The sequence below is a fragment of the Harpia harpyja genome, chromosome 3, assembly GCF_026419915.1.
Source record: "Harpia harpyja isolate bHarHar1 chromosome 3, bHarHar1 primary haplotype, whole genome shotgun sequence".
In the NCBI taxonomy this organism is placed as follows: domain Eukaryota; kingdom Metazoa; phylum Chordata; class Aves; order Accipitriformes; family Accipitridae; genus Harpia; species Harpia harpyja.
In genome coordinates, this window is record NC_068942.1 from 21111566 (window position 1) to 21124878 (window position 13313).

At 41.9% G+C, this 13313-nt stretch overlaps 1 protein-coding gene across 8 annotated transcripts in view; it reads left to right on the top strand.

The window, feature by feature from the left end:
* The window catches only part of SNX14 (sorting nexin 14), a 60657-nt gene that overhangs the window by 4157 nt on the left and 43187 nt on the right, over positions 1 to 13313 (top strand). For 7 of the 8 annotated variants that reach the window (XM_052781574.1, XM_052781572.1, XM_052781578.1 and 4 more), the window contains exons 5-6: positions 6371 to 6414; positions 12852 to 12939. In XM_052781574.1, coding sequence (XP_052637534.1) covers positions 6371 to 6414; positions 12852 to 12939 — 132 coding nt within the window. The remainder of the gene's footprint in view (positions 1 to 6370; positions 6415 to 12851; positions 12940 to 13313) is intronic. The other variant, XM_052781577.1, reaches the window with a different exon arrangement.

A 13313-nucleotide genomic window follows, 5' to 3' on the forward strand; every position in this document is an offset into this window, starting at 1 on the left:
ATTCAGTAAATGAACTCAACTCTTTCCCTACAATCTCATTTTTGCTGTGTGAGGGATAGTTGCAAGTCAAATCTGCGGAATGCTGCTCAGCTACTCTTGATCAGCGTCATGAAAGAAATGCCTTAGTGGATCAAGGTGCTGTCTATTGATCTCACAAGTTTTTCTTTAATTCTTAAGTTCTCAGGTTCTTGACTTGATTATGGGACCAGAATTTTATCTCTTCTTTTTTTTTTTTTTTTTCTTTTCTAAAAGTAAGAAATGGACAAATGCATGACAAGAAATCAGTTGTCTGAACGTGCTCTTTGCCAGTCCTGAACTCTTGTAGCAGCCCAGTGGCCTGCATGCGTTCTTAATGGGAATCGCTTGTTCTAACCCCAGGAAGGGGTCTCAGCTATCTACTCGTACCATCTTTTAAGGCTTTTAAAATTGTCTTTGTGGCTTACTTATCAAATCCTTGCTCCTTTCCAATCTAATTTGGCCTGGTAGTTCTGACCTGCTACTGAATCATTAATCACTCAGCTCTACAGTTCCTCCTCCTGACAACTGGGGTCTGTTCTATGGCAGTCTGCAGAAAGCTTGTCTCAGTGGCAAGGTCTGACTAGCTTGCAGTGTTGCAGTGCACGCTAGAAAATAATTGTTGTTTTTTCTTCAGCTGCTGCTTGTATTGCTACCTGCTGCATTTGGTTTTACACTTGTAATCTCTTTCCAGTTCAAAACTGCTCACACATAGTCAAACCAGTCATTTTGCAAAATGCTTAAAAAATAGGTAGGCTTTAAATGAAATGACTCATAATTTGTATTTAAAACTGGAGAATAATACTTTACAGACAAGGAAATTGCTTGTCGTTAGCTGTCATTCTTTGAGATGTCCTATCTGTTTTATTGGCACGTGTGTGTAGTGTGAGCAATTGAGCTTGAATAATATTGTTGATGTTGCTGGAATGGAAGTGGGTACACATGTCCTGCTTTCCTAGTGCTTTATGAAAGTGCAGTGGATGATGTGACAGTTTTTTTTTCCGACTTAGAGAATCACACTGATACAGCCTGGAAGGCTCATAGGGTTCATGGGAAAACTGCATGGACTGTATGCTTTGAACTCCAGTAACTGGCAGTCAGTCGCCTATTATTCCTGGAGTGCTTATATTTTGCAGTATGGATGATTTCACACTGTAGCTCTCTTTTAGCTTCAGTACAGCACCTTGGTGCAATGGAGCATCATACAAAACTGCCTCTGCCGTGCCGTGTGTTTAGTTAATGTGCAAATAGGGGCTGCTTTCTGTGTGTCTGGGATCAAGGCATTTTTTTACTAAGGCCATATAGATAACTTGGGTTCTAGTAAAACGTGTCTTGACCTCTGATGTCAGGACCAGTGATATGTGGACTTCAAGCACGTTTTGAGTTGGTTGTCTGTCTCTGTGCATGCTGCCTTTGGCTAGTGGGGTTATCTGCGTGGCATTGTCCTGTGGAAGCATTACCATAAAGCCCTTACTTCCAGGGGAAGCAGGAGGTAACAAGAGAAATGCTGGCAAGTCTGCAAACATGGGACGAATCTCAAGGAGACCTTATCCAGAGTGGGATGGGTCATCAGGTCTTGCATCTTTCCTTCTTTCCTTGCTGATTTAATAACCACAGGAAGATGATTCTCAGAACCACACGTGTTTGGCTTCGCTAGCAGTAAGAATGAGATCTCTTACTGTTGGAAACAATTCTTCTAGTGGCTTTAGAAGCCTCTGGACTATGGGTGAAGAGAGTGCCAACAAGTTATGTTAGCATGTGAAACACAAAAAGGAAGCCTACGGAGGGTGGAAGCAAGGACAGGTAGCCTGGGAGGAATACAGAGAAATTGCCTAAGCAGCCAGGGATCAAGTTAGAAAATCTAAAGCCCTGACAGAATTAAATCTGGCCAGGAACGTCAAGGGCAAGAAGAAAAGCTTATATAGGTACATCAGTGATAAAAGGAAGACTAAGGAAAATGTGGGCCCTCTCCAGAAGGAAACAGGACACCTGGTTATCCGGGATATGGAGAAGGCTGAGGTACTGAATGACTTTTTTGCCTCAGTCTTCACCAGCAAGTGCTCCAGCCACACCACCCAAGTCACAGAAGGCAAAGGCAGGGACTGGGAGGGTGAAGAACTGCCCACCATAGGAAAAGATCAGGTTCAAGACCTTCTAAGGAATCTGAAGGTGCACAAGTACGTGGGACCTGATGAGATGGATACATGGGTCCTGAGGGAACTGGTGGATGAAGTGGCTAAGCCACTATCCATCATATTTGAGAAGTCGCGGCAGTCTGGGGAAGTTCCCGCTGACTGGCAAAGGGGAAACATAACCCCCATTTTTAAAAAGGGGAAAAAGGAAGACCCGGGGAACTACAGGCCACTCAGTCTTGCCTCTGTGCCCAGTAAGATCACAGAGCAGATCTTCCTAGAAACTATACTAAGGCACATGGAAAATAAGGAGGTGATTGGTGACAGCCAACGTGACTTCACTAAGAGCAAATCATGCCTGACAAATTTCTTGGCTTTCTATGATGGGGTTACAGCATTAGCGGGTAAGGGAAAGAGCAACTGACGTCATCTACCTGGACTTGTGCAAAGCATTTGACACTGTCCTGCATGACATCCTTGTCTCTAAATTGGAGAGACGTGGATTTGATGGATGAACCACTCGGTGGACAAGGAATTGGCTGGATGGTCGCACTCAAAAGGGTTCCAGTCAACAGCTTGATGTCCGAGTGGAGAGCAGTGACGAGTGGCGTTCCTCAGGGCTCGGTATTGGGACCAGCGCTGTTAACATCTGTCAGTGACATGGACAGTGGGACCGAGCGCACCCTCAGCAAGTTTGCTGACAACACCAAGCTGTGTGGTGCAGTCAACACACTGGAGGGAAGGGATGCCATCCAGAGGGTCCTTGGCAGGCTTGAGAGGTGGGCATGTGCAAACCTCATGAAGTTCAACAAGGCCAAGTGCAAGGTCCAGCACCTGGGTCTGGGCAATCCCAAGCACAAAGACAAGCTGGGCAATGGGTGGATTGAGAGCAGCCCTGCTGAGAAGGACTTGGGGGTGTTGGTTGATGAGAAGCTCAGCATGACCCTGCAATATGTGTTTGCAGCCCAGAACGCCAGCCATATCCTGGGCTGCATCAAGAGAAGCATGACCAGCAGGTCGAGGGAGGTGATTCTCCCCCTCTACTCCACTCTCATGAGACCCCACCTGGAGTAGTGCATTCAGCTCTGGGGCCCCCAGCATAAGAAGTACATGGACCTGTCGGAGCGAGTCCAGAGGAGGGCCACAAAGATGATCAGAGGGCTGGAGCACCTCTCCGGTGAGGACAGGCTGAGAGTTGGGGTTGTTCAGCCTGGAGAAGAGAAGGCTCCAGGGAGACCTTATCACAGCCTTCCAGTACCTAAAGGGGGCCTACGGGAAAGCCAGAGAGGGACTTTTTACAAGGGCCTGTAGTGGTAGGACAAGGCGTAATGGTTTTAAACTGAAAGAGGGTAGATTTAGATTAGATGTAAGGAAGAAGTTCTTCATTGTGAGGGTGGTGAGGCACCGGCACAGGTTGCCCAGAGAGGCTGTGGATGCCCCATCCCTGGCAGTGTTCAAGGCCAGGTTGGATGGGGCTTGGAGCAACCTGGTCTAGTGGAAGGTGTCCTTGCCCATGGCAGGGGGTTGGAACTGGATGATCTTTAAGGTACCTTCCAACCCAAACCATTCTATGATTCTATGATCTGATGAACTGAAATTGCAGTGACACAGGCACTGAAAGCCTGATGGATAGGCTTTCAGTTCCAAAGTAGTAGTCATGGATAAAGAAAGCTCTTTCAAGAGGAGTGCATTGTACTCCCTTTGAGTACACTGCCTTGTGCTTGAAGGCTGTCCAAGCGCACTTTCCCTTCCAAGCAGAAGATGATCTGCTGTCTTGTGCTCTTGCTCGGGATGCACATAGCAAAAGTGGAGGAAGAAAGAAAAGGGATCCTTTAATAGATATGTGCACAGTGTGGATTTTTCTGCTGGCCTTTGGTTTTGAGAAGCACTTTTTTGAAACAGTCTGCAGTTTGAGCCCTGAAAGAGGTATATTTTGTTAGAAACTCTGCATGAACAAAAATAATGCTGCAGTACCTGTGAGACTGAGATTTCTATGGAGTAAGTTGGTGGTTTGTATACTGGCAGTGCTAGGCATCAGGGAAATTGTTTTGAGTAGTCTGACATATTGCTCTTAAGGCCAATGGTCTGTGTTTGCAGACTGGAACTGGATGTGATCTTCCTCCTGTTGTCTGAAGATAAACTTCCAAAGAAGCTTCTGTGGGATTTTTTGATCTCTTCTGGACTGGGAAGTAAAGCATCTGTTGTCATCTCCCCCCAACCTTCCACCACGCTTTTAATGGAAGTACGAGATCTGGGGAGGGGTGGGACACAAAATTTAGCTTACCCATCCATCATCAACGCATGATCATATTACAACTTCAGGATCTATTACTGCTGTAGCACATAGGGGTAGGAGCAAAGACATTGATGACTTTGTATGGTCCATAACACAGACATCTAAAGTTACCTCAAACTGGAAAACATCCCTTCAGAGAGATGGTGAAGGAACAAAATTTCTCCTTCATCCTTAAAAACAAAGGGAGGAAAATCACTGAAATGGAACAATTACAAAAGAGAGAGTATCTTATCAAATTTGAGTAGGTGATACTCTTAGTAGTGAAAACAGAAAAAGAGTATTCATCAACTGCTCAAGTCTGAATAATTGAGAGGAATTAAAAAGGCCATCATGTGCATTTTACTCAGTGTGCTTTTATAATCATGAGTAGAGCAGAGGCACGTAGTGCCCTAAAGATAGTATAAATCCAGGAAGTCTTGAATTCTTGCAGTGTATGCAGCATGAATGAGTGCAGCAGCAAATCTTGTAAGAAGTGTAGTACTTATTCTCGTAAGTGACACTTGTACATCAGCTGTTACATTCAGCTTTGCTTTCAAACAGACTTTACATTTTTCTTTGAACACTGTGGCTTCTTCTGCAAAACCTTTCCTTCTATAGAATATGGCACAGCAGCCTCACGTAGCAACACACGTATTCTGTCTTCCTACCCTAATCAGCATTGATGCTGCCTGGAACAAACTGATCTTTAAAGCAATGATTCAAATTAAGGGATAGGTTGCAACAGGAGAAGGCAGTATGGAGTATGTCTTGGGGTTATAGTGAAGGAGGAGAAATCTCAAGAAAATTTCATCCTTCCTTCTCCTTCCTCATGTTTTTTTTTCTTTTTTCTTGGCACAGTCTGGCGTTTCCCCTTCCCTTTGGAAGTCTTCTTTTTGCTAATCATGGTGCAAGGACTGTAGCATTAACTTGAAACTTCTGTGTAGGTGTAAGGAGAGGTGTCAAAGCTGCAGTCCGGCTAGCAGTACGCCTTGTGTATATGGTGGTGGCAGCCCGCTGATTGCACAGGGTCTGTCACCTCCTCTGTCTCACTTCCTTCTGTGACATTGAAAGCCAAGCTGAACCGGGGCATGCCTGTGGCATGGCTGCAACAGCACTGGTTCTTCCTGATTAACCTAGGTTTTCTGGTATGGAAAAGACAACCACAGACTTGACCTGTGAGGAACAGGTTTGATGGAAAGGGTGGAAAAGATTCTCCACAGAGATATATGCAGGTGGGATATACAGGGGCTACGGAACAGGAGGGAGAAGGCCATGAGGATACACGTAGGACAAGGACTTTGGGAAGTGCTCTGGTTGCGACTTCAGGAGGTGGCTGGACCACAAGGTGGGCTTTGTTGAAAGCTGTGGTGCAGGATGTGGAGAAAGCAGAATGGCTTTCCTAGGAATTGCTTTTTAGGATTCTTCTTTTCCTTTCTTTGTAAGTGGTGAGCATACAGGATTGACTGTCCCACTTTGAGGGTGGGGGAGAGCTGGAAAAGGTAGAGGTTTGGATGAAAAAGGATAGAGAAGTGTAGAAGTGTAGGATGGGTGACTGTGCCTGTGTGATACTCTGCACTATATCAGAAAAGAACGGGGACTGATCTGAAAAATTAGGGAAGGGCTGTTTGAGGTAAGATTACATTTTTCATAGCATTCGCCTAACAGTGGCCACAGCGCTGTGCTTATGTTGTTGATAGTACTAGTGGCAGCTGTTTCACATTGATATCTGATGAAACCATCACTTCGTTGGTATTTGCCCAAAGTACCGAGTATTATGCAAAATGATTGATCTGTCAATAGGATTGCAATGTACACATTTGTATGTTGAAGTTCTGTGATGTATGAATTATGTTCTATGAGTTTTGGAAGGTGTTTGTGTTTTTAACTCTTCTAACAGGGATTTATGGTAAACTTTATTTAGTAATGCAGCTGTCTTTGTTCTGCGCAGGTGCTTGAGTTGGTGCTGGAAAACTTTATTTATCCATGGTACAGGTATGAGCTTTACCTAAAAGTTACTATTTTTGAATATCATAAATATTTGTCAAACTGTTTAAGAAATAGTCACCTGAAAATAAACATTTCTATTTCTTTAGTAAAAACATACTTTTAAGTGCTACAGTTTCATCGTTTTGTTGTCACTTAGCAGAGTAGAACAGAGTTTTTAATAATTTAGGCATGATAGAGGTGGTTCTGAAATTTGTATTTCATCCTAAAACCACTTACAGATTATTCATTTTTATATGTTAATTTTCTAATAACTCTTACTTAGAAATACATTTGGCTTCATTAAAACCTACGTGAAAACTCAAAAATCCCCAGAAATTTATTTCCAGATTAGAGGCATACTGATCTTCTGTACAGCTTTTTAAAAAAATAAATCACTTTATAGTTTTTTAAAACCAAAAATTATACTTTTAATTAATATAGAAAAGGTATTTTGAATATACGTTGCAGAACGTCTGGTGATTTGTTGAGTTTTAAGGCTGCGAGTGGTTATGCTAAGTTGAATAGAGTAGTACTATGTAAATAACTTTAAAATAGCGTATAAAGGAAAGACTATGGCTAATTCTTTTTTCTGCTTTTTTGCCTTGTACCTTTATATATTAATTAGTGCTTCAGAGTACTTTGTAAGAAGATACTAAAAATAGTTTTAATTGATCATGCTGGCGTTAATGTGTTAGAACAACATTTTGCCTCAATTCTGCATTTGACTTTTTCATTGGATGGAAATGTTCAGTTTTGTGCTAAAAGAAATTTATACTTTTTTTTCTTTTACTCTACACTGTTTGTTTTCTGTCTCTCTGAGATCTAAAACTTTCTGGGCAGACTTCTTTGCCTGATTGGTTTTTAATTGTGGCCGGTACCTGCATGTCTCACATCTATCTTTGTGATGAATACACTGAAGTATAAAACCTAACTGCTTATGCAAACAGCAGAGGGAGCTGTAGCACCGCGTATTGTGAATGGTCAAGTTGGGAAACTCAAGGTTTTTAACTTTCAAATACGGAGAACTAGAGCATGTGCCATTGAGCTGTTTGATAAAGTGATGAATATAAGGGAACCATCTTCTCTATGTCATAATTTGAAATTAGGTAGGATTTTTTGGCTGATGGAAGGTGTCTTCAATGTCTTTGTTTTGGACTGACAAGGAAACTTGGATTCCACATATTACTTGCATCTCTGACACCCAAGACAGTGGAATTCTGGAACACATCATATGGTGGTGATAGTAATAATGTGTAATTAGAAGTGCAGTGGAAAATATACTTGGTATGGAGCCAATCAGCGTAAATTCTGCTACGTCTTGCCCTCTAGTGAGCTGTGTAGATGTTCTGCACTGTCTTTAGTTTTACATGGTGTATTGGCTTTGTGTGGCAAGGTTTTGGGAGCGGGGGGGGTTACAGGGGTGGATTCTGTAAGAAGCTGCTGGAAGCTTCCCCTGTGTTCGAGAGAGCCCATACCAGCCGGCTCTAAGACGGACCCGCCGCTGGCCAAGGCTGAGCCAATCAGCGATAGTGGTAACGCCTCTGTGATAACATTTTTAAGAAGGAAAAAAAAGTTGGGACAGATGTAAACGGCAGCCAGAGAGAGGAGTGAGAACATGTAAGAGAAACAACCCTGCAGACCCCCAGGTCAGTGCAGAAGGAGGGGGAGGAGATGCTCCAGGCGCTGGAGCAGAGATTCCCCTGCAGCCCGTGGTGAAGACCATGGTGAGGCAGGCTGTCCCCCTGCAGTCCATGGAGGTCCACGGTGGAGCAGATATCCACCTGCAGCCCGTGGAGGACCCCACGCCGGAGCAGGTGGGTTCCCAAAGGGGGCTGTGACCCCGTGGGAACCCCGTGCTGGAGCAGGCTCCTGGCAGGACCTGCGGATCTGTGGAGAGAGGAGCCCACGGAGCAGGTTTTCTGGCAGGACTTGTGACCCCGTGGGGGACCCATGCTGGAGCAGTGTGTGCCTGAAGGACTGCACACCGTGGAAAGGACCCATGCTGGAGCAGTTCGTGAAGAACTGCAGCCCGTGGGAAGGACCCACGTTGGAGAAGTTCGTGGAGGACTGTCTCCCGTGGGAGGGACCCCACGCTGGAGCAGGGGAAGAGTGTGAGGAGTCCTCCCCCTGAGGAGGATGAAGCGGCAGAAAATAACGTGTGATGAACTGACCGTAAACCCCATCCCCGTCCCCCTGTGCCGCTGGGGGGTTGGTAGAGAATCTGGGAGTGAAGTTGTGCCCGGGAAGAAGGGAGGGGTGGAGGGAAGGTGTTCTGAGATTTGGTTTTATTTCTCATTACCCTACTCTGGTTGATTTGTAATAAATTGAGTTAATTTTCCCCAAGCTGAGTCTGTTTTGCCCGTGACAGTAATTGGTGAGTGATCTCTCCTGTCCTTATCTCGACCCACAAGCTCTTTGTTATATTTTCTCTCCCCTGTCCAGCTGAGGAGGGGGAGTGATAGAACGGCTTTGGTGGGCACCTGGCGTCCAGCCAGGGTCAACCCATCACACATGGCTGCACCTCCGGCTTTTGAACTAGCTCCATAAATTCACACCATGCTGATCAGACCTAACAAGCTTTCCATGAACCTGAAGTACGGGGAGTTCAGTGAGCTATAGTGCAGTGAATATCTGAGTAACTCTGCAGGAAGCAACTTGGTCCTGGAAGTCTTACTGGTTTCAGCTTAACAGTAGTAATGTCAGATCTGGTCTCATTCCCTCTAGACATTCAGGTGTTTCTGTGCTTTCCAGTATTTCCAGCAACAGTCATGCAGGGAGGCCTGAACTGTGTGCCTGTGTGCAGGCGTTTGAGATCTGTCGTGTAGAGCATATTAGTTCTGACCTTTCCTACTTAGGTGTACCTGCACTGTTTGCGTCGTTCAGCTCACCCTCGAGAAAGGACTCTTGCATTCATGAAATGTTTTTTCTGAGCTAAGAAACCTCACTGACTCTGGATAATTCTTCACAGAGCCAAATCAGAAGCCTTTGCATCCAGACTATCCTTGTTCAGCAGTGTGGGTAACCACCAGCAGGCAATTCAGACTTGCCAGACTAGGTTGGTGAAACAGTTTGCTGCCTTCCCTTGCAGAAAAGTCTGGGCATAATTCCTTATGCTAGCTGCCCCCCCCTTCAAGTGAATGGAATTTGTGCAGAAGCTACCTCTCTTTTTTTTTTTTTTTTAATTTAATTGTATTTTGTTTTATTTTAATTTTTTTTGTGCCCTGCCAGCTGATGCTGTCTTGCAGCACCTTGCACACTGGACATTAGAGAGGTAACATGACGTATCTCACTCAGAAGCCTGGGAAGTGTAACACTTACCAGAAATGTATGTTGCAAGATAAAATCATACATTTATTGCTCACGAAATAAAGTGCTATAAGCAGGGAAAAGCTGTGTTTTATGTTTGTTTCACTAATAAACTGTGTAAGAATTTGTAATATTTTATTAGCATGTTAAAATTCAGAGGGAAACATCCCTAAACTTGGATTGGTTTAGGGGAATGAAGATTAGTACTTAAAATCCAGTGAACTCTACTGAAATAGGTAGTTATACCTATGAGCATTTTTTTCTTTGGTATTTTTCAAAGTATTTATACTGGTTATATTTAAATATTTGTGTTTTAAGAATTTTTTCAACTATATTCGAAGAATAGAGCATAGTTGTAAGTAATCCAAGTTTGTAGAGCTACGAATCACTGCTCCGAGTCTATTGCTGATGGTGTACACTGTACAATAAAACTATAATATCTTGCTTATACGAGCCTCATTTTAAATAGGAGAGTTTAAAGGTTGAATGAGTCACTCTGTTTACTGCATTTTTTTGGTCATTGATGCTAACTGCAACTCCAATTCTCTCAGATTAGATTAGAATCCAGTAATTACCACATTTTTGTGATACATTACTGTGAAAACATTTTTCTTTGATAGTGACTAAAACTAGTGTTTCCACATATGGAGCTGCTTCTATTTTAAATGCAAGTAATGCAAGAAAAATTCAGGATTTCTGTTGAGTTACAAAACATAGCTTTACAGTTTTATCAGCTTGCAACTTATTTTCTACATGTTTTTGATAGGAGTCGGCCAAATTTCGTAAGAGTAATTGACACACGGAGAAAAAAAAATCACTTTGGTATTTGTATATGGTTTTCATTTATCAGTAGATCCCGTAAGGCTTTCCTGCAATAGCAGTTGGGTGTATCTCTTTTGAGACATTGGACTCAGTAACTGTTTACAATTAACAGACTGAGCCTTTTTCTTTTAGCAAATCTCTCCGTTACACTGACAGTTGTGTTTTTAACTTTTTCCTCAAATTCTGGGAAGATGCAGCCAATTTCTAAGATGTTTCCAAGCAAGTTATTTGGACCTTCCACTGTGTCACTAGAGATTTGAGATTTTATGTGTTTTTGATGGTTTTTTTCACCCGTCTTCAGTATGCTGGTGGTTAAAAGAATGTCTCTGCAAACCTATGGCGCATTGTGAAAGTACGTGGCATAAAGTCATGTCCAAGTAGAATTAGCCAAGATACTGGTTATCCAAGTGTCCATAAATTAACAACTCCTTGGTCCAAATGACTTCATGTATCTTTTTGTCTGTCAAATACTGGTAATACAGTCATACAATTTGTTTGCTAATCCCTTGGCTGCTTTTGATCGTGTGGGTATTTGCTAACCATATTGCTTCCAGAATGTCAGCTGCTGATCTTAAAACAAACCAAACCTTCCCCTACAGTATTCTTATCTGCATATGATTAGCTGTTAGAGGATGGTTGTATTCCTCATGCCAGGCTGCTTTCTTTAAGGTGCTTTTTCATGCAATTAGTTGCATACTTTGACAGTCAGGTCACCAGTATCTGTACCCAGCAGTTCATCTTCAACATGCGTTTGAATGCTATATAACCCAGGCTAACATTGCTTTAAAAAATGGGATGCCGAGTAGTGTAAAATGATGTTATAGGCATAAAATTTTTATTTTTCAACCGTGCTGTTGTTGCTTGTACTGAATTTTTTTTTTTAATGCAAATAATATTTGTATTTACTACATATGCAAACTCCTTTATCATTGCAAACTGTGATGATTTTTATGTATGGTCATTAGCTAAAGCAGAATGTAACTTTCTTTGTTGTATCATTACTCAGCTATTATAATGCAGTTTTACCAATATCTTTAGTCATAATCTGATGTCCATATGTGCTTAAATGCAGGTAGACTTTTTATTCTTTCTGTTGCATTTTGTGGAATGCTGTTATCATGGTCTCTTTTTCCACTCAGTTTTAGTTGCAGTTTCTGCATCTAAGACTTGATGTGTTTCCCATTTTCATTCGGTTTCCCAAAAAAGACATGGAGTTAGGTATTTTTCTTCCTGAATCAACTCTAAGTATTTTTACCATGGCTTTTCACTGAAGATACTTTATTGCAGCAGGTGGAAACTGGCAAGCCAGATAAAAAGTTTAGATGATATTTAGACATAGTGATTTGGGAACCTGTTTAATTTCTCCTTTATTTCTTTGTTTCCAAGCAGAAACCACGTTAAATAATTTAAATTCTGTTCCAAGTAGCAATAGGTTGAGGTTCTTGTTTTGTTTTCTTTGTAGTTGATGGTTTCACATTTCATGCTACATCAAAAGTAGTTCAACTTATTTTTTAAAAAGTTCTGTCATTTGTCAGTTTCCTGTGCTATGCTTTCTTTTCTCTTCTAGGAAATTGTAATCTCTATTTAGACCAGAAATAGGCCCAATTTTATATTTGGAAGAGAGAATATTATTGTATTAAATGGCATCTAAGTATTAGAACTTGTTGAAAAAATACCAGTGAAAGTTTTCTATTGGAAAAGCCTGAGCTGAAATACAGGGGATGTACCTATTTCATTAAAAGCTACATGAGAAACTACCAATTTTATAATAAAACTTAAACAAAAGAGGTTAACAAAGCCAGATTTGTACTAAAACAGAAGAAAATTATTTGAAATCTTGGCGTATAGAATGTCTTGTAGTATGCAATATGGAAAATCCAGTTTTGACTAGCTTAACTGGGGTATGTGCTTGCAGTACTCTTGTTCCAAAGGCTTTGCCGGTATTAATTCAGTTTCACTTCATGCCACTGAACTAGGAAACATTCACATGTTGGAAACTAAGTTAGATTTTACTTGGTCAAAATCATGCAGACAGTATGTTAGAGCAGGAATTGGTACATAATTCCAATTTACTGACATATTTCTTAAGCCATTGTTGTGTGCACAAACATAGTGGGAATGGTGTGTATTTTGCTTGAGAAGACTGCTTACTCTCTGCCCACACTTGGTAGCTTTCATTTCAATTAATACCAGTTGAAGTCTCACTGTTGAATGTTTTTATTCCAGCTTTTAGTAGTACCAAATATATTGTGGTTGGATTAATATAAATGTATTTTATTCTGTTTTCTTACATGACATGCTTTACAACACTGCAGAAATATTACTGATGATGAATCCTCAGTGGATGAACTGAGAGGCACGCTGCGTTTTTTTGCATCTGTATTAGTTCGGAGAATTCACAAGGTAAGGTGACTTAAAGGTATCAACGTTGGTTTTCCATCAGGAATAACTGATACTCATTTGTAGCGAGTTCTTCAATTTTTTTTTAAATGGTGATTCCAAAATAAGTCTTACAGCGAGTATAGGCAGTTTCCATCTAAGTTTCTTCTTTGCATTAACTGATCCCTCCTTCTGGAGCTTATCCCATTCCTGGTTATAAACCATCTTTGAAGATTCATCATTGGAAGTGTTCAGCATCAGGTTGGACATGGCTTTGAGCAACCTGATCTAGTGAAAGATGTCCCTGCCCATGGCAGGGGGTTGGACTAGGTGATCTTTGAAGGTCCCCTGCAACCCAGAGTATTCTATGATTCTTGCAAATGAATATATTTTTTTAC